At 49.1% G+C, this 20,628-nt stretch overlaps 2 protein-coding genes across 2 annotated transcripts in view; one reads left to right on the top strand and one right to left on the bottom strand.

Annotated features, from left to right (window-relative positions):
• Positions 1-20,628, bottom strand: part of Orb2 (cytoplasmic polyadenylation element-binding protein orb2) — a 47,935-nt gene that overhangs the window by 15,658 nt on the left and 11,649 nt on the right. Inside the window, exon 3 of the mRNA XM_076437913.1 lies at positions 385-435. Coding sequence (XP_076294028.1) covers positions 385-435 — 51 coding nt within the window. The remainder of the gene's footprint in view (positions 1-384; positions 436-20,628) is intronic.
• Positions 11,963-20,079, top strand: LOC143215637 (uncharacterized). The gene is made up of 2 exons (XM_076437930.1): positions 11,963-14,379; positions 14,438-20,079. The coding sequence occupies exons 1-2, from the start codon at positions 14,046-14,048 to the stop codon at positions 14,617-14,619; spliced, it is 516 nt and encodes a 171-aa protein (XP_076294045.1). The 5' UTR covers positions 11,963-14,045; the 3' UTR covers positions 14,620-20,079.

Genomic DNA, 20,628 nt, shown 5'->3' on the forward strand with positions numbered 1-20,628 from the left:
TAAACAAACTTCCCGATGAGCAAGAGACTTGAAATTTGAAACATATAGCTCCGAACGGGATGACAATGCAATATTTTTAAAAAAATGTTTGAGAAAGCCTTTGCGTTCCGGAGATATATTAAAGATCAATATATATTTTTGACTCGATAATATTGTAGCTGATGTCAAAACGAATCTAAGGACCTACACTGTTATACTTGAACTTCCAAGTAGCGCTAAAATCTTTGTGAACTGCTAGATCAGCCGCCGGACCACGAGTAGTTTGAATGGAGAAGTTCGCGGTTCATCGAATCGCGGGAAACACACGATTCGGGAAATGGAGCGAACCGAAGGAATTGGAAAGAGGTAAAAAAATGGTCCGATGAATGAACAGGTTTCACTCACCGTGTAGCTGCGCGAGAGACTGCAGCGTGCTGGCATTGCAGTTTATATATCCTGAAACAGAAAGCCAACGATTCGATTAAATACGTGTCCATCACTCGGGAACTGGATGGGCGCGCCGCATGATTCTTTCGAAATTTCCGAAACGACCGTATGGTAGCGCCTACGATTTCGTTTCATTTCGCTCATATTAGCGTGTCGATATCGAGGATCGATATCAGTATCGTATCGTGTATCAACAGTGGCGCAAACCTAATGAAACTTGGGATCGAAATAGAAAAAACCGCGCCGCGCCGCAGCCGCTAGCGTGCCGTTCCCGGAGATCACGTTGCGCGGTGTCGCAAGTATCTATCGACTCGAAAGCCCGCTGTCGGGTATATGTGGGTCAAACGCGGTTTTACAGCTTCGAAAAAGTGCGCATTTAATCGGCGAAGAATCGAGCCGATCGAGTGGAAAACCTGCGAGAGTCTACCTGTTCTACCTGTCGTACCTGTCGTGGGTACGTCGCGGGAAACGATATCTTTACAGTTGGTGCCTGCCGCACCGTTATTGTCCGAACGATACTGAAAGTTACTATGAAAGCCGAAGCAAAACATTCGAATAGGCGTAGGGTTGTCATCTATAGAAAATCACGAATCCCGGACTTTTCCGTCTGAAACCCGGACACTGTCAAGTTAGGCATACATAATGCCATAAAGAAAAGTTTCATAAACTTTCATATCTCTTACAGTGTCCGCTGTTTAAAATACAGGTCCGTAAAGGAGACACTTGGGGCTGTATCCTGATTTTTTTCAAATTTTTTAAAAGTTCTCTACTATGTAAACATTGCATCTGTTTGAAAGAATTGGAAAATAAATGACGAAGAAATGGCATTTCTTTCAAGTAACTACATTTTTAGAAGATACTCTTATGGTTTCACTATAAACTCCTGAAAAGTCATTCTCCTCCTCGGTTTGTTAGTTCTAGTCTTATAATTTAATGAGTAATGGTGACACTTGTTTTTACACATCTGTGAAATCAACAATTTATAAAATATTGGAAAATCCTTTGAGATATTGATAGGTCATCGATTCATAGGTCACTAAAGACTGCAACATATACATTAACAAGTAGGAGAACTCGGGGAAAACCGGACGAATGACAACCGTAAGTGGGAGGGTACATGAAAACGGTAGTCGATGCATTGTCGTCGATCAAGCGGGTTCAATTATTGTTGACTTCTGTTGGTTTGCGCGAATTTGCGACATCGCGCGACGCGTTACCGCGCGCAACAACGGGTTCTCTTATCCTCGCATCCTGTTCCTCTAGCACGATACCCCGAATAACGGAACGCACGCGCGAGTTCGTTGCTCCGACTTGCACCGCGAGCAGCGGTTGCGGAAAATCGGCAAAGCCTCAGAGCCAGGGACGCGATCGACCGATCGTTCGAACAACGAATCATACCACGAGGGCGAACTATACCAAAATGACGCTTTCTCGGGAAACGCATCCATCCGAGAGGAGAAAGTGGCGCGTAGCACGGCGCCGCGTCGCTCGTCGTTGATTCGTCTTTTGGCACGAACCGATATTTAGAAATTCCAAACGACCCATTTTTTTTTCAACGATTCGCGACGCACGTTTTCTTCCCGCGCGTCGCAAAATCGCCGACGTTTGATTTCTTGCCGAAGTAGCCTGTCTACGTCTACGCTGCGCGCAACGTCGCGTCGCTTCGAGAAAGTTCCACAGGCGCTTTCTTTTCGTTCCTGTCCGAGACGTTTGCGACGTCTGCGATTTACTTTTCGCGGGCGTTGCTAGACAACGCAACATCTAGCTGGTGAAAATTCAATTTTGATAAAGATCCAGATGTTTGCGATTTCTGCGATTTACTTTTCGCGGGTGTTGCCGCGGTACGGTAACGTTGCGGTCGTTAACGGACGATCAAACATTCATGATGAAAGTTGACCTGTTCGGTTGCAGTAGCGTTGACATTTATTTCGAACGCGCCAACGTAACGGTTCGGGTTGCCTCGAATCGAGAGAGTGAAAAAAGCATCGCGTAATCGAGAAGTTTGGTAACCGCCGCGCCGCCGCATTGACTCTAGTCGCGTCTCGCGACTCGACGTGTCATCGAGTCGTTCTCCAAGAGAGGACCAAGGAGACCTAACCCAGGCTAACTATAGGAGAACCGAACTATTCGAACGGGAGCTAATTGTGTGCACAACGACGTCTGATAGGTTGCGATTCTGATCCGAGACGGTAACAGCTGCTCCTCGAGATGACTCGCAACTCGAACGTCCGAACACATATGAGCACTGGAGTACATAATGTGAATAGCGGTTCGCAGTGTTCTCCGCATTCTTCGGTCCTGTTGGCGGTGGATAAGGTCTCAATCTTGAGTACTGGACTGTTAGGTGTTTTTAGCAGGTACATATGGGCCCGGTACATCTGAGAGTACCGTGTCGAGCCCCATGCTTTCCCCTCGATCGTCATCTTTAGAAGGGATGCGAGTGCGTAAATGCATTTTCTCCTAACATTTTATCCCACTTCTGATTTCTCGATAATGCAAAGACGGGGTTTTTTAGTAGTCAAAATCGCTAGATGAAAGATCGATCTAGTCCAGATTTTTTACTCCACAATTATCAAAATTATAATGATGCCTTCGTGGTAAATGAATAAATACATGTATTTAGCAGCGCAGATATTATAATATGAGCCGGGCAAAGTGCAAATAAATTTAATCTTGTTATTTCTATGAGATAACATGTACCGATTACTTTTAAAGCTCGGTAAGTTTAGTGTTAAACTATAAAAAAAAGACCATCGTAAACCTAGCGTTAAATGCTTGTTCTAATTATAATTTTTATTAAATTTCATTAATATCGACATTTTCGACGCTGGCCAACATGAGACAAGTAATCATTTTCTACCAAATGAACTGCTAGATCGTCCGCCCGGACTACTGTGAGCCGCGGCGCTTGCGTCTGCGCCTGCCCGAGGAGGAAACGGTGCGCAACGATGTGGTCTATTTCGCGCGGTACCGAGCAACGTTTTCGGCCCATCGCCTTTCGACTTTCTTCCTCGCCTCCTCGCTTCTTCGCTTCTTCGCTGGTAAACTTTCGCGCGCGAGCAACTTCGCTGATTGGTTTGAGAGCAGTCCCTAAAAACCATTAGGCAAACGAACCTCCTTCCTATTTATTGTTTGTTGTTTACTATTTGCCGCTTTCCCCAGTCACGCGACTACTCTGCATGTCTGCAGCTCTGTCGTTATGGTTACGAGTAGGGATGGGGGATCAAGTTCAATATGTACTCACGAATTCGAGTCAGTTTCAATAACCAAGTTTCGTTTCATGGGTTTCGATTACCACTTCAAGCAATAATGTTTCAATGATTATATTTGAAAAGTATTGATTTTCTGCAAACTGATAGAATATCGAACCTCGGGATGGGTACTTACAAGTTTCGTAGAGATACTTCGATTTTGACAGGAAAGTATCATAGTACTCGAATCTTGGAAATCAGAACTGCATAGTAGCTTTTAAGCACTTTCTGTATTAAATTCGTAACTATTTAAGAATAATATTTCCGATAGATTATGAGGTTACAATTATTATACATGTTGAATTAAATTATGCATTAGAGGACAACATAATTGATTTTAAAGGTAAACAAAATAATAATAAGAATTAGAGAATTTCCGGTACGATATTCATAAAAGTTTCGAATCTGTTCGACCAACATTCCAATATATACTTGGGAGTATTATTTCCGTTTACCAAAGTACTTGTAAAAGGTTCGAATACTGTCTGGCATACATAGGTTCGAGTATACTTAGGAGTACTATTTCTGTTTTTCGAAGTGCTTATAGAGAGTTCGAATTCAATCAATCAAAGTTCGAACCTGTTTGCGAATAACTAGACGAATCCTGATGCACCGAGTCTCTCGGTTTTACGTTTTACGCGCGAAGTATTAGATCGCGAGTCGGATCGGTCCGGGCCGTACAGGTAGGAACAGGATCGGACCGGACGCCTCTCCCGTTCGAGTTGTATAATCGCAACGCGGATCGAACGGAACGTCGAGCGAAGGTCGACCGTATCGTCTGCTCGCGCACGTTACGTACATACTTCTGCCGATGCGCTTACACTTGTACGCGGGCGAACGCGAACGCCTAGTAACCTTGTCACAGTTGCATCGAATCGACGTGCCCCGCGATTCTTTTTTGTCGAAGGGCAAACCGGAGGGACGAGGTTGCAACCTAAAGGCTTCTCGGTAATAATCAACTTTAGGCTTCAGCGACAGCGTTGGATAAGATTTTCAACTGGCTCAGACCTCGCGGCCCTTATTCATCGGCTTATTCACCGTGTCTATATATCTCTATCTATTTTTCTCTCTTTATCTCTGTACAGTGATACCTCGCTATACGACCTTAATCCGTTCCTGATGTTTGGACTTGTACCGTGTAGAACATATACCAAACCAACTTTTCCCATAAGAAGTAATGTACAAATGATTAATCCGTTCTCATGTAAAAGAAAATTCCTACTGATATTAGTGTGCATTTATAGTGGAGCTGCGAGCATCGATGATAGCGGCGCGGTGAAAAGAAACCAGCATTCGTGACAACATTTCGACACATACTAATGAAAAAGTACATATGTATGTATTTTCTATGTTTTTCTTTTTTTTCACCGCACAGCTCACCTCGCTGCTCCACTATAAATCCACCCTTACATTAATGAGGTTGTCAAATAATTGAAACACTGTTTAAAGAGAGGGGGTACATCATTTCACCGTGACTCCCCTCATCTGGCATCACTGGTACATACTCCAAAGCAGACGTATACCGAGGTATGTACCACTGTATTTCTTTTGCCGTAAAATATGCAGAACGGAAGCGATATCGTATCGAAACCGATCTACTTTTTTTTTAAATTCCGAGTCCCTGGAACTTTTGTGGTTGCGACAGCAGTTACGCGTTGCGATTCTCGTTCAATGTCGTTGCATGTCGCTCGACGTAGCGCCGCAGGTTCCGCCGATCCAAGACACCCGCTACAGCGCTTCAGCCCGGCATATTCAATTAGGTTGGCATCGGTGACATAACGCAGCCAACGATACGGATGTGCATATTAACCCATATTGCCCCGTTACGCACGGACAATGCGCGATACGCGCCGCCGCGCCGCGCCGCAACCATCTCGGTGCATCGGACCACTCGCGCTCGGTTGCTCGTCGAAATCGACGCGGAAGAGACCACGAAGGGACGCCGAAACGTTCGAGTCGTCGCGCTTGGCGCGGAAATGATCGACCACCGAGGATCATTCGCGAAAGGTACTCTCGAAGGATAGAGCCAATTCTACACATAATTATGAAAGTGGTCCAAGTTATGTATATATTTCTTGTTTAGCACTAAATGGCAAACTAACAAGTATTAGATGTACATACAAATAAGTTCGGTGTGCCTTTTAAGCTTTTATAAAAAAAGGAATACATGAACGGATGCTTGTTGAGTTAGACTAAGTTCCTCAGCAAGTTTCTGTTGTGTTCGACAAGGATTTTCATTGAATAATTGCTCTAATTCTCCTGGTCCTGCCCTTTTTTCAGTTGCACTGCGTTCTCCATCACTGAGATCAAAGTTTCCACTACGAAACCTTTGGAACCACTTCTTGCATGTTTCATAGGTTACAGCATTTTCACTTGACGCGGAAGAAATCATTTTCGTAGCCTCAGCAGCACATTTTTCTCTCACTCAAATGCGAAAAGAATACAGTGTCGAATGTGCTGTTTCTTAAACGCTACGGTGCAAAGTATTGTTTTTTTCAAGTTCTGTACCAGTTAGCGTAAAATGCGTATGGTAAGGTTGATGCTTTAAAACACCAAAGTAAATAAATAATTTCCTTTCAGGTGTGCCGCAAATAATTGTTTCCTTTCCTCCTTTCCTTTCCTTTCCAAATAAGTGTTTCCTTTCCTTTCAGGTGTGCCGCAAATAATTCCAGACATTTTTAGCATGCCTTCAACCAAAAAAGATTGAGAAACACTGATCTAACGGTTCATTTTTGACAATATCGTAAAAATGACATTGAATTAATTTAGTTTAAAATAATATGGATGTGAATTAGCTGATCAACTCATTTTTTAACATTTTTATTCAGACCACATTCATAATTATGGGCACAATTCTGGAAACGCGGAAAGTAGGTTTGCGGCCCGGTTCCGCTTCTCGTCTCATGCGAGCGGCTCGCTCGCTCCGATTATTTCAAACTTCGGACTTTGCGATCGATGCGCGTCCATTCTGTTCTTATCCCACCGAAAATAGACGATTGGTCTAAACCGAGCTGGAGGAAAGAAAGGATCGATCGGAGCACGGTGGCTACAATTCTCCTGGTTAAAAATAGTGTCCAGCAACGCACAGCAGGCATTTTTCCACGATCTAGCTGGACAAAATTCAATTTTGATTTTCCAGATTTTGGTGATCCGGATGTATGAAAATCACATCGAATGTCCATTTAGCCAGGAAATATATAATGATATATGAATAGTATCTGAAGTAGTTCACTTCGTTTACATTATGGTCACCTTAATTTTTTCAATGCCACTATGTGATTTTTATTACCTATTATTGTAGGTAACGTCAAGACGAATCCAATGACCTATTTTGCTATGGGTTAAGTCTTAAGATAATGCTAAAATATGTATTTTTGTGCCGCTAGATTGGCAATTTTGCCCAGTGTGTAAATTGGCGAAGGAAGAAGCACCGCGAACGCAGAACAGCACAGCTTTGCAACAAGCAAAGAACGGAGAACAGAAAAGAGAGCGTCTTAAATATGAGTTCAGGAGTAGAGCACCAAGAGATGTTCCAACAACGACGAAATATTTTTAGCGGTCGAGCAGGCGGATCGATTCGAGGAGAGCTCGCGAAATATGGGTCGCGTTAAAATTACGCGGGTTTCGCTAACTTGAGCTTTGTCCCCGAATCGTCCGGTTCGGAGGATCAACGTCCGAATCACCGACGCTCTTTTAACAACGATGTTACGGTGCGTATCCATCCGAGAGTTTCCGTCGATAGTTGCTCTCGAGAGTACTCTCAATTTTCGGGTTAACTTCTCGTGTTATTGGATAAACATTATGGATAAATACCTTAATTTTATCCTCGATTCTTAATTTGAAAATGCTACGAACTTTCTTTCCAACCCAATATATTGTATAATGGCAAAGAAAACTAACTAGAAAACTCTCAGCTATACGAATTTCGTTCACCGATGGAAAAATTGAACGCGACCGTTTGCAAGTTTCAATTTGCTGTTCGCTCTCCGCGAGTTTTTCGTGCGGGTCTCTGGTAGCACCCCGAGTGTACCGTGCACGAATTTGAGACTCTCTAGAGTAACTCGCGATAGTTTCACTGTCGGATGGACACGTAGCTTTAGGCGAGAGACGATAGATCGCTTCGGCCAAGCGAACCAGGTTTCCAAGTGGGAAACCGTTGCAGCAGGCGTGCTATCGCGGTTGGAACGCCAACGATCTCTGCACCCGGTTTCGTTTCTATTCCCGTCCTCGCTAGACGAGAAATGCGAGCCGCTAGGATAGCTGCGAGCTGCTGACTGTTGGCTACTGGCTGCTGCCGGCTGTTGGAGAACGTGCACGCGCGACCAAGCACGCTCCGGACGGTTTCGTCCGACGCGTCGCGACAAGGCAGAAGCAACGCGCAACACGAAAAAGTATTCGCAGGTCGAGCAATTCCATTTCCCGCGGGCTTGGGCCTTGTCGCGTCATCCGAAAGTCGGTCGACCGGAAATATCGCACGAGAACGCGCACACGCACGCGCATCTAACCGTTAGCGAGCGTAGAATCGTTCAACAATAGGCTTCCCACGTTTTGTGCGCGTTAAACGATGGATAAGAGAAGGCGACGAGGGAGGAAAGAACGAAAGCGTTCTCAAATGGTTTTGTCCCCAAACGGAATTAACATACAACGCGGTTGGCCTAACCTCTCCCTTACCCCTCTCACTCTCTCTCTCTTTCTTTCTTTCTTTTCTCCTTGCTGGCCCGGGTGAAAATTTGAATTCCAATGACGGTAGCCCAAACAGTCGGCCACGAGATCGAAGCGATTGTTAACCGGCCCGACTCGAAAACCCGTACAGACCCGAGAGCGGCGATGCGGGCGATCCGGAGAGTCGGGCTAAATTTAAATGGCCCCGTCGTGCTTGCGACGTTAACGAAATGCACTGGCAGCCGTCCACGACCGCCATCGAGCCTACTCGAATCTCGAGCGAAATCGACGAGACTCGCGTTTTCGCTAGGGATCCGCGTTTCGGGAAGAGCCGAAGGGAAACTCGTCTAGACGCGACGGTAATCGCTGCACGCCGACAATGCGCGCGTCCCGTGAAAATGTTTGGTATCGCGGAAGCGCGTATTCACCGGTGCGACTCGTGGCGTGACGCGGCGCGGCGCGGCGAGCAAAGGGTTACAGACACAGAACGGAACGGAACGGAACGGAACGAAACGAAACGGAACAGCAATTTTCTAGGGTCTGCCGGTCGCTGATTGTGCCCGCGTCCCGTGTCGCGTCAATCGCGAGAGGCTTCCGGACGCGTACACACCCGCATGAATGCTTTTCCTTCTCTTTCGCGTTCTCCGTGAATGGAGTTATCGCGCTCGAGATGGCTCGTTCTTCTCTTGTCTGCTCTCGCATCGACGGGTACGCGCGCGTAGAAGAGACCACGAGGAGGCGACGAGGGTCGCGCCGAATGGGGGAGTAGGAACAACGAGATTCGCCATGGGGAAAGTTGACGCGCGCTCTGCCAGCGCCGAGCCGAGCCGCGTTTCGTCTCGTCTCGTCTCTCGCGAGCGCGCCACCATCACACAACGCGGTAAATCGTCCGGATACTGACGTCATTGAACATCCGTAATCGTCAGTTATCGACGTATTGCCCGTTTACCCGCTCATCCTCCTACCGGACGGACTATGTACCAAGCCGCGCTCTTCGCGAGTAACCAGTTCTCAAGTTTCTTCAAGAATCTTTCAAGAAACTCGATTGTTTCTTCAATGAGAAACCGTAGGGTTTCCCCAGGGAAGAAATGGTGTTGCGATGAAGCAACTTTAGGAAAGACGAAGAAGAAAGGGAGAAGAGAGGAGGCACTAGGAGGGAGAATACGGGGAGAGAGGAGGCGGAAGAAGGACGGATCCGGCTTGGCGGAGGGTGGCTCAAACTATGCGATCGATAGTTGAATGCCCTCTAGTTGACATGCGTAGCCCGTACCTGCTCGCCTACGGCCTACGGCTCGCCCCTGCACACGCTTTCTTTTCCCCTGACCAAACATGACGCGACTCTCGCACGCTAACTTCGCCAACGGTACACACGTTCTCCCCTTTCGTCGCTTAGACGCCTTAAACATTTTACCAATATTAAGGTAATTTCACAGATTCAATTTTTCTCCTCGCTGAGAACTCCTTCGCTTCAAGAGAATCAGATAATATTGATTTTTGGATCGCTGGAAACGAGAACACACCCCCTTAAGGTTTATACTTGGAAAAGTAAGGTTGATACTTCTCGTCGATGCATACTTTCTCTCTTGACTGTACACGACTAGAGAAAAATCAAAGCGAGCGAAATATGTACGTCGCTTTCGATGTCGTCGACTGACTTCGCGGCTGATTCGTCGCTTGGAAATTTCCGTCGCGGCGAATCCTCTTCTCGGATCTCTCGTCGCCGCTCGCGCGCTTTCTCTCTCCCGTCTGCCTCTCGTTATCCGTCGGGTGTGTCAATCCGTTTTTAACCGTTCCAGTTAATTTTAGAAATTATTTAAGTCGACGAAACTATTCGTTCGCGGAGGGACGACCGAAACACCGGTCGACATCAACATCCGATGGCCATATCTGCGGTGGGTTCGCGGTGGTTTGCGGTTCGTTTGTCAAGAAGTGGACAACGACGCGACACATTTTCCGGGAAACGACGGACGACGGGGCACGAGCGGTTCCGGAAGAGACGGCGCGACGCGCGACTGACGAGGTCGCGCGATTGCGCCAGCCATTGCTCGGTCAAGATTCTCTATTATCTCGGCGAGGGACGCGATTATTCGAGAAAAAATTCGGAGAAATTTCGGAGCAAGATGCGGGGCTCCAAAATTTCGAACAGACGCCGTCCTCCGGCGAACGTCCCAGGTGCAACGCCTGTCGAAACGGTGGACTTTGCGCGCTACGTATCGGCGCGTCGCCGCATCTTTTATGCGTTCTTCTCGCGCGTTACGTAATAGCGCATCGCCGCTTGCGCAACCTCGCCGTTGAATCGAAGAAACGAGAAGACAACGATCACGCGACACACGGTGCACGGTGCACGGTGCACGGTGCAGAATCGTCGAGCGATTCGCACAGCGTATTAGCTTTCGAGGCGGAGTACGGATAACGGATAACGCATCTCGGTACGGCGACCGTAACCCTGTTGGAAACTTACGAACGAAAAGCTACGTGAAATATACTGGCGTCGCGTTCAACAATCTTCAACTATGTTTACGCAACATACCGAAACGAGTCGAGAACAATTTCTTTCGACCACGTCAGGCATGAGTTGCAGGTTGCGATGCGTCATGTGTACTTGAAACTTTAATAACAGCGGAACTCGAACGAGTCGACGCGTTTTCGAAACGAACGCGCGGCCGCGGCTTATCGCGAAGCGTTTCGAAAGAGATAGCGGCCGGCCACGCGTGTTCTCGTTTTCTCCGGGACGATGCGAACGAGTGGGACAATGACATTTCGAATGATCGATTCGATACGCGAGGCTCGTTGTTGCGTTTCTGGCAAAGGCGGCGGAACGCGCTCCATTTCCGCCCATCGGATAGCCGCCGACGGAGTGGACGCGAGCAAACAACGCCGGGAACGTTATCGATTGCTGCGATACGCGATACGCGATACACGACATGGCTTCTTCGTGACGACACCATCCCTGCTTCGCTCGCGCGTCATTCGACGGAGGGTCGACCGAGATTTCACGAAACCTGAACAAACGCCCCCTTCCTTCTCGACATTTTTTTTTCAAGTGAGAATTTCTTTACACAATTGCTGGCCAGTCAACGAGTCTGATCCGTCACGCTCCGAGGTGAAATGCTGTTCGGGTGAACTCGCGAGAGCCGAATTTAGCCGAGCGAGCAAGAAACATACGGTTGAACGTCGCCGAGTTTCTGCTGGCCAGTGAATCAGTCGGATCCGTCACGCTCCGAGATGAAACGCTATTCATATACTCGACTCCCCCGAGTTTACCCGAGCGAGCGAGAAACAGGTGCGCAATCGCCATACAAGTTTTCACTTCGTTCGAACGATCTTACGCGCTCGGTATTGGTCTATTTTTCAGACATGTTTCCAATGTTTTCCAATAAATCATTTCCATACTCGAACTATTAAACGTGCACATCTCTCCCGAATCGATGCATCGTATAACTATTTATAAGCGTAAAGACAAAAAGAGTATCTTGGAAAGCTACGGACCAAAAGCTTTTGTTTTGACCTTTTTTCGTTCTCACGATGAAATTGGAAATTGGTGCGTAAACAATTAGATCGAACACAGAAAGGAATGCTTGTGGCGCGGCGCTGGGATCCAGGAAACTCGAATCCGCGGCGTAGAGCGCGCGTGCTCCGCTCGACCGGAGCGTGGAACAGGTGCGCTCGGCACCTGACCCGCGGAAGGTACCTTTTAAAATTTAAAGGGCTTCTTCTGGCGAGAACTCACGAGAGTTCACGATCGCACGTTCCAACGAGTCGGGAAACTGGCGACCCTTTCCGAGCCCGGGATTCGGGGATCGCTTTGTTTCTGGTAGCTATGTTTTTTGCCGCTGCACGACTGTTATCCGAATAGTATGCCCGGCCTCGACCGTCGATCTCCCAGCGAGTGTAGAGATTGCGTAACACGACAGGCTGGAACGTTTGGCGAGACGCGAAACGGTTGTGTCACACGTCGCGGAATTTGTCGAGCGAACAGGATCGGGAGCCTAATCGTGTGGTATGTATCGATTTTTTTCGGGCGCGCGTGTCGCGGTGGGAAGAGTGCAAGAGAGACGACGAGGGTTATGCGAGGTGCGATCACGTGGCGCGACACGCGCTGACTCACTCCGTCTCTCTCTCTCTCTCGCTCTCGCTTTCTTGTTCGCTCGAGCCGAAAACGGCGAGGCTGCGAGGGATTGCGTCACCGTGTACCGACGAAATTCTGAACGAAACTCGAGGAGGCGCGGTTGCGTTTGGTTTCGATGAGAATGTTGAAATAGCAAGGAAGGAAATGGCACCTTTGTTGAGGAAAGCGGTAGGCCATGGGTAGATGTCGGCGGTGGAAGGTGTCTCAGCCGGCGCAGCACCGTAAGCACGGAACATCTTCCCACCGGGAGGTCTTCTCGCGGTATCAACCACTAACACACGACACACTGCGTTCGTTCGATGCGTACGCGCGTCTTGGACGTGGACGCGGACGTGGTGTACCGGCAAACTCGAGGACGAAGGTAAAGGCCTTCAAAGGGTTCCCGGTGCTCGTGAGCTCGGAGAGCTCGTTGCCCGCAAACTCGTTCCCGCTCTCTCGCTCTCCCTCTCGCACGGACCCGTCCGCCGTCGAACCGACCGGCACCGCTGTTAGTCGCGCACTTTGAACCTCACCTCGTCGATCGACGCTCTATTTCTCGGTACGCTCGGTGCGCAACGGGACACGACGACGGCAGAGACGATTGCGAGCGCGAGTGCGGAGGCGGTGGCGATGACGGCGATCAAAGCATCGCAGGTTCTAATTTTATGCGCAACACCGTGCATACGAACGAGCACATCGCGCGATCTGGAACAGCCGGAACGGTACGGCGAGCGAGACTCGAGAGCACCACCGGTTACGTCCACCGATAACCTCCGGGATAAAGCTTCTTCCTGCTTGGTTGTCCTCTTCGCGGAACCTTGGCTCCGAACGATCGTCGATGTTGCCAAAGCAACCGACCAACTCGACTGTTGACTCCGGCTGTTGTCGCTCCGTTCGCGGAGCGTATCACAATATTCACGATTCACGATTCACGGTCCGCGTTGTCGCACAGCTCGGTTGAGAACGGCTGGCCGCGCACGGCCGTCGCAACCGGTCACAGCTCGGTCACAGATCGGTCACAGATCGGTCACAGCCCGTCACAAGAAACACGACACACAAGATTCGTTGGCAATCAGGCACTTCTCAACCGCGACCTTCCACCTTTCGCGTTTCTCCACCCTCTGGATAGTCGGGTATGGATCATTGACAGGCGCGACCGATTGTAAAACTGTGGTCCTTCGAACGTATGGCGAGCCCGCACGATCGGCTGTTTGTTTTCGAAAAAAGGCGTGGTTACGTTCGCGATTACGGTCACGGTTGCCAGTGCGATTGCGCGACACGCCGTCACTAGATACGATCCGCGCTCCTTGAAGTTCGCTCGAGGAATGGCCGCTCCGCGATGGTCCCCGGCCCCCAGGCGTGGGAGGAAGCGGGTTGCGGGTTGCGGGTAGCGGAGAACGTAGAGAGCTCTGTGAGCGAGTGGGGGCCACGGGGTAGGGGGTAACAGGCAACGAGGCGAGGCGAGGCGAGGCGAGGCAAGGCGAGGCTAGTCGACTCAGCTCGGCTCGGCTCGGTACGGGGTACGACCACAGCTAGGCAAGCTTGGAGGGGCCGATATAGCGAGCGAGACCGAGCTATCCGCGCACACCTTAGCGTGTATGCGTCCCGTGTGTTTACGTGTGCGCGTCGCTCGCCGACTCGCGCCGCCAAATGGACAAGCTCGAGCGTGGTATGTAGAATGTTCGCAACGGGGATCGATGGCGCCGAACCGAGTCGTTCGAATCCGCTCGTGCTGCCCGGAACGAGCGAGATCGCGTAACTTCAGGCTCGGCGAAGACGCCTCGACAACGACAACAACGAAAGGAAACGTCAGGGACGAACAGACGGGACGTGGGACGTGGAACGTGGGACGCAAGGGGAACTGCGCGCGACAGGGACGTCTACCGATCGCTGGTCCCCCCGTGTGCTACGCGCTCTGCACCAAAACCGAAGGTGTCCGGTTTCTCTCGGTATCGTCTCGATACGTAATCAACAACAATTTCATTTGCAGCTTCGAGACAGTTTACGAGAAGAACGATAACGACCGTGGCATCCCTTTTCCCGATGATCCTGAAAACTCGGCCAGGCGCGCTTGTTCCGCTGTACGAGTCTGAGCTCGAGTCAGCTCGAGTGGTGGTCTCCTGGTTCGTGGTTGCCATGGGGTTCGGGTGGGGTGCGTGTCAAAACGGATGAGGGAGGAGAAGGAACGGGAAAGGAGAGGGGGAAGCCGTTCCAAGATAAAACCGAGCGGACCAACGAGACAGAGAAGGAGAAGGAATGAATGTGGAAAAAGGAGAGACTCGACGCATGTGCGTATCGGAGAAACAGAGAGAGGACAGCGAAGAACGAGAGAATGCGACGAAGCTAAAAATGGAAATCGAGCGCACGCTTGTCCGTGCGTATGCACGTGCTCGCGTGCTCGCTAGGTACCGAGCCGTCGAGTCGTCGAGTCACCGATCCTTCGGTCGGCTCGCTCGCTCGGCATTGAAACGCGATGACTCAAAAACGCGCGTGTGTTCGCATCCTCTACGGAGCGGCGCGGCGTACAGTCTATGCGTTGCGCGCGTGCAGACTCATGCAGACTCGTGCATTCGATGCACACTTACTCCTCATTCGACGCACGCCCCGCTAAACCGATTAGTTTGTTCTCTCTCTTTTTCTCTCTTTGGCTTCCTTGAGCGGCAAAAATCGCGAAACGGTTCGCAGGAGAGCAACGATCGTTCCTATTTACGTCGCCGCGCATCGGTTATCGTGTATCGAACGGGCCGTGAAACGACGGAGCAACAAAAAAGCGGTATCGCAACGCCGTCGTCGAGGAACTCGATAATACGCTCAAGGTTGTTTGCTCGCGAGCCTGTGGCTTGAGAGAGCGCAACCGCGCGAGCGATGCCAACGCCGCTACATACATAGATCTTTCACCCGCTACCTCCTCTTCGCGAGGAAACGTTCAGATCGATATTACCCCGGACGACGCCGATTTCTAAGGGTACGTCGAAGGATACTAGCGGAGAGGACATCGTCGGAACGGTGCACGGTGGGCGAAAATACTAATCTAGCGGGTCCAAACTGTTTCAGCATTATTTAAAAGATTTAAAGGCGTAGTGAAGTAGGTTGTTGGATTCGTCTTGACGTTAGCTACAATAATACGTAATCAAAAATACATAGAGGCATTGTAAAAATTAAGGTGGCCATGTTTTATCAAAACAAAAATGTTTTGTAATTCTTAACCGACTCCGAAAAAGAAGGAGGTTACTATGGTATGGCTTGTGATTTCAGCTTTCAATTGAGATAAAAATGAACAGTGTGTAAAGTGGTATACTAATGTGTCAAAAGTTTAAAAGTCTAGTTGGAGATCGGAATACAGTTCAACAGTGTTAATGACACATAATGTGTGGACGAAAGAAATTTGCAAATGTATCTTCAGTAATGGAAGATAACAATACATATTTTTTAAATATAGGATTGTTAGATACCACAAGAGTAAACGAAGTGAACGACATCTTTAAATACTATTCATATATCATTATAGGTTAGAGTTTGCAATAATTTTTCTATTTCGCTTTTTACCCTAAGTCGCGGACACATCGTCACAATCCGGAGAAGTTAGACGGTTTGGTTCGAGTCGGTTTGAGTAGGATCGACTCTGTCAATCAACCTCCAAGGTTTCTAGCCGTCCGATTACCGCGCTTCGCGACGAGCACGTTTTCTCGGTGTTGCGCTCTCGCGGTACGAATCCACCTCCCGATCCCGATACCACGTCGTCGCGAGGCACACCCGTTACATAATCGCCGGCCGTGAGAGTCGGTCGCAATGTTTTTTCGCGTTCACGTTGGCGCCTCCTTCTTTAGTCGGACGTTCGAAAAATGAGTCGTCAAAAGAGAAAGAAGACCAACCAAGAAGAAATAACTTTTGGAATTATTTAAATTACTTTTATTTAAATAAACAGTTTAGTTATTATTTCCAATTAAAATCACACGTTTATTCATTATTTAATTATATTTAAAATAAAATTTGCCCGACACTGCTATTGGCGACCGAACCGGTCCACTATGGTCTGAAACCACCAATAAATATTTGGCAAAAAAGAGGTAAGTATTTTAGCGTTATTTCAAAGTTAAAGATTATCTCATGCTAGTTGGTTGAATTCGTTTCTATTTTTTTATTCCGTCATCAGAACGTTATATCTGGATTTCGAAGCTATGAAGGGTTCTTACTCTGTTGCAAGAAAAATTTTCTCGATATCTTGATCTTGACAAATTGACTTTTGGCCACAAAATACGGATTTGCAGATCATGCGCTCGAGCTCGAATTGTATAACAAAAGATACGATGATTCAGGGGCACATGGATCTGCGGATTATAGGGTTTCCCCTGCCGAATCAGATAATCCTATCAATCGCTCGGTTCGGGACACGAAAGTGGTACGTACCGTGACACGAGCTCGAAGAGGTGTTGACGTTCCGAATTAAGAACAGCGCGGCGCGGCGCAACCGTTGTAACTCGGTTCGACCGCGTTTGTTTCCCTAATTTTGAAGACGTTGCGGATCATCCCCGTAACGGTCCTCGTCGCATACAGTATGCCGTGCACCGCGTACCGCGTGTATGTGTAAACTTTCTGCAAGGTGAAACGTCGTGGATTCATGTCCGGTTATTTCGTAACGCTTGCCTGCCGATTGCTCGCGCGAACAGAACCATCAATCCTTTGGTCGTTAACGATTCCTGCAAATACGAGACGAGACGAGACGAGACGAACCTGGCCATGTGCGCAACACCGATGAGAAAACCTGGTTAGGGTTACAGTCACGATTCCGGTTACGATTACGATTATGGTTACGGTCGCGGCATGCGGATCGAATATGCGAGAGGATCGTTTGGAGGTCGCGAGGATCGCTCGTGGAGTGAAACGTGCGACCCTTCCCTAAAATAAGCGGAAGTAAAGACCCCGAGAAGCCCTAAATATAGACGGCGTACTGATCCTCTACCCTCTCAGCCTTTACGCTGTTATGCAGTTACGCTGATGGGATCGTCCGTCCGAATCCAACGAATCCATCCTGCTTTCCCGTCTCGATCCCCCTGGTGGTCGTTCGCAGAGTTTTTGCATCGCGTAGCGACCGCGTGGTCTTGTAGTGGCTGCGCCGCGCTGCGCCGCGCCATCGCTGAAACGCTCGCGCGTGTGAGGAACCAGCTGACTACCGAAACAGCTGTAGCGATGTACGCGTACAGTGGCATGATGCATCGTCCGCAGTGCGTTCACTCCCTCGCGTCCCGCTACGAAAGAATCCCGTGCTCGAGCAACGGGTACCATCAATGTTGATCTTAGGTCTTGTTAGGTTGCGTTGGTTGGCGATTCCTCGCCGCGACATTGCTCCTTCCATTGAAACGCAATTACACTGATTCGTAGCGTCCCATTACGAAAGAATCCAATGTCGATCTGAGAGTTAGGTCTGGCTTGGGTTGTGTTGGTTGAGATTTCTCCCTACCACATTGCTCGTGTTATTGTAGCACAATTACATACCACGATTCGTAGCTGACAATAGATCGGAATCCAGAGGAGCCATAGATTCAGATGAACAACATGGAACAAGTACAAGCAAGGAACGGAACAAGGAACACGCGTCCTATGCCGACGACGGTGCTCCGAACACGCGCAGCCAAAGCACGCCGAGGCAATGATGGGAACAGGTTCGATTCCAGTTTGAATCTATGGAGAGAAACTCGTGGTAATTGCGAGCCGAGAATTCCTCTCCGAGAGTCGTTTTATTTTTAGCGCCGTTACGCAACCAACAATGTCGGCCGTCGACCGACCGCGAAAGCGTTAATCGTTCGGCGCGATTTTCGATGGGATCCCCTTTAGCATCGTCAGATTTTCCACGGACGTCGCAATTCGAAGCGACACGCGACGACGGAAATCTGATTCCCCGACGACCACGACCACAACGCCGGACGTCGTATCTCGGAATAAATCGTTTCTCGTTCTCGAAAGTGAAAGTCGTCGATTACGGCACTCTAATTCTGCAGAAAATTCGACGCAACGTTTTTCGGGCGTGGCGACACTTTCGGTAGGGACGTCGTTCGCGAGGTTCCGAGGAGAGAAAATATCTCTGACCCGAATTTACGAACACAGATGCCGTGGATACCACCCCGAGGAATCTTATCTTGCCATCCGCTTCTTCCCTCTTACCTACTACTGTCTCTCCTTCAGTTTGTTCCCGTGTTATCTTCCACCGTGGCGTGTTTACCGTTCGTCGCAAGGGTACCGCGCGCGTCTTCTTCACCCCGTTCATCTCCAACTTATGTCCGATCCGTTACGCTTATTAAATACACGCGAGGCTTCTGCGATTGTCGTTCGGCTTCGTAGGTTTACCAAGAAGAAGCGCAAAGAGACGCGAAGGAAAAACACGGAACGCCCAACATCGGCCGACGATCCCGACGATCGTCATTCTTCGTCGAGACTTGCGGTTTCCCGAACTAATCGTGAACGAGTCGCGACGACGCGACGCTTTCCTATCGAAGCGGGAACAACGTTGCGTTGTTGTGCTCGGCACGATCGGACGATTCGCTTTTCGTTTTTCGAAACGAGTCTCGAAGAGAGGAGGAAAATCGAAAGTATGGCTCGGCGAGGCATCGAGAAAGCGACGTCGATGGATCAACCGACCTTGTCAAGTTTCAAGCGCAAGGCCAAGCTGAGGTGTGTCCCTACGTTTCAGCGTTTCGGCGCGAATCGCATGGTGCGTGTCTCCTCTTGCACAGCGTCGCATCGCCCGGCGCAGTTATAGATATACATAGCTGGTGCGCTCGTTCGTCTGCCGAGCGCTTTCATCCACTCTCGCTCTTTCACCCTTTTACCCTTTTTTATTCTTTGACGTAAGCCTTTTGTCCCCCTGGATATTTGCGGAGCTTTGTTTCGTCGACTGGCTGCGTACCCGGCTTAAACATACGTTGCTAATGGCACGGCCCGGGAGATACAAAGGGTAGCCTGGATGCCGACGAACGTTTATTTATAATTTGACCATCGAGTCGAGAAAACAACCGATGGAGCATCGTTCGAGGTCGAGAATCGCGTCGCGTCGTTGTCGGACCAGCTCCGAAACACGAGCAATCCGAAACGCAATCGAATTGCTCGATCAACAGATAACGAAGAGATAACGAAGAGATAACGGAGAGATAACGCAGAAAGTGGAATTTAAATCGTCGAATCATTTTTTTTTTCTTTCGAATCCGCGTGGTCGACGACGCAGCAGATTACTGCAATGCGACGACGGTGGCAGTTGGTCAATAGGCAGCCAGCCAATCTCGATCGAATCCAAATAAGCTCTTGTGCCATTTTGCAAGGCTACCTTCGAGTCTGTTGTTTTCGCGAGGGTCCGTTCACCGCTGCATTGTCACGGTACGAGGGCAGTACCCTACAAGTAGGACCCTCCGATATCCTCCAAGTAGTGTCCTCTAAGATTTCGAGAATCGTCACCGAATTCGTTACCTCCACCTTCATTCGTCATTCGAATTCGAGCGCGTTTACACTTATGATTTCGGTTCCGATTCCGATTCCGATTCCAATTCTGATCTCTGCTCTGCAGCGCGTGCACGCTCCTCCACGTTGCCTGCGGAACCAACGGTTTCTTTGCGAGGCGACCCAGAGGTGGCAGCATACATCTTTTCTGGTCGGCGAATTGCGCGTCGCGATGTCGAACGGCGCACGAACTCGGTCGGTATTCGAACGATTCGTTTGCTCAGGTCGGCGCGCGGTCAAGTTGATTTTCTTCGAATGCGTTGTGAACATTGTGTCCGTTGTATTTACGCGTTGAATGCGTTGTGTACACGTTGTATGCGTGCTGCGCGTTGTTCATTGCCCCAGAAACATCGCCGGAGAGTTAGAATGAGAGCATTCGTCCTTGATCACGTCCTGGATCGGCCTATCTTTGCTGGAACAACTCGACGAAGGAAGTTTTTGAAACGTGGTCTAATTGAAAACGCAACCTGTTTGCAAAGGCGGTCGCGTTCGAGATACTAGATAGTTTTTCGGTACGCTAGGTTCGTTCAGGCTTCGGCGCTCGCCTACGCCCTGCGCGTTTCAAATTCTATTCTTAGTCTAATCGCACGTTATCGCTCGGTGTTTGCACGGTTTCTCCTTATCGGACGTTACCTTTATTTTTCGAAACGCTATCTACGATTCACGATCAACGTCGTTCCAGACCCTAGCGTAATA

This window comes from Lasioglossum baleicum, chromosome 14 (genome assembly GCF_051020765.1).
Source record: "Lasioglossum baleicum chromosome 14, iyLasBale1, whole genome shotgun sequence".
In the NCBI taxonomy this organism is placed as follows: Eukaryota; Metazoa; Arthropoda; class Insecta; order Hymenoptera; family Halictidae; genus Lasioglossum; species Lasioglossum baleicum.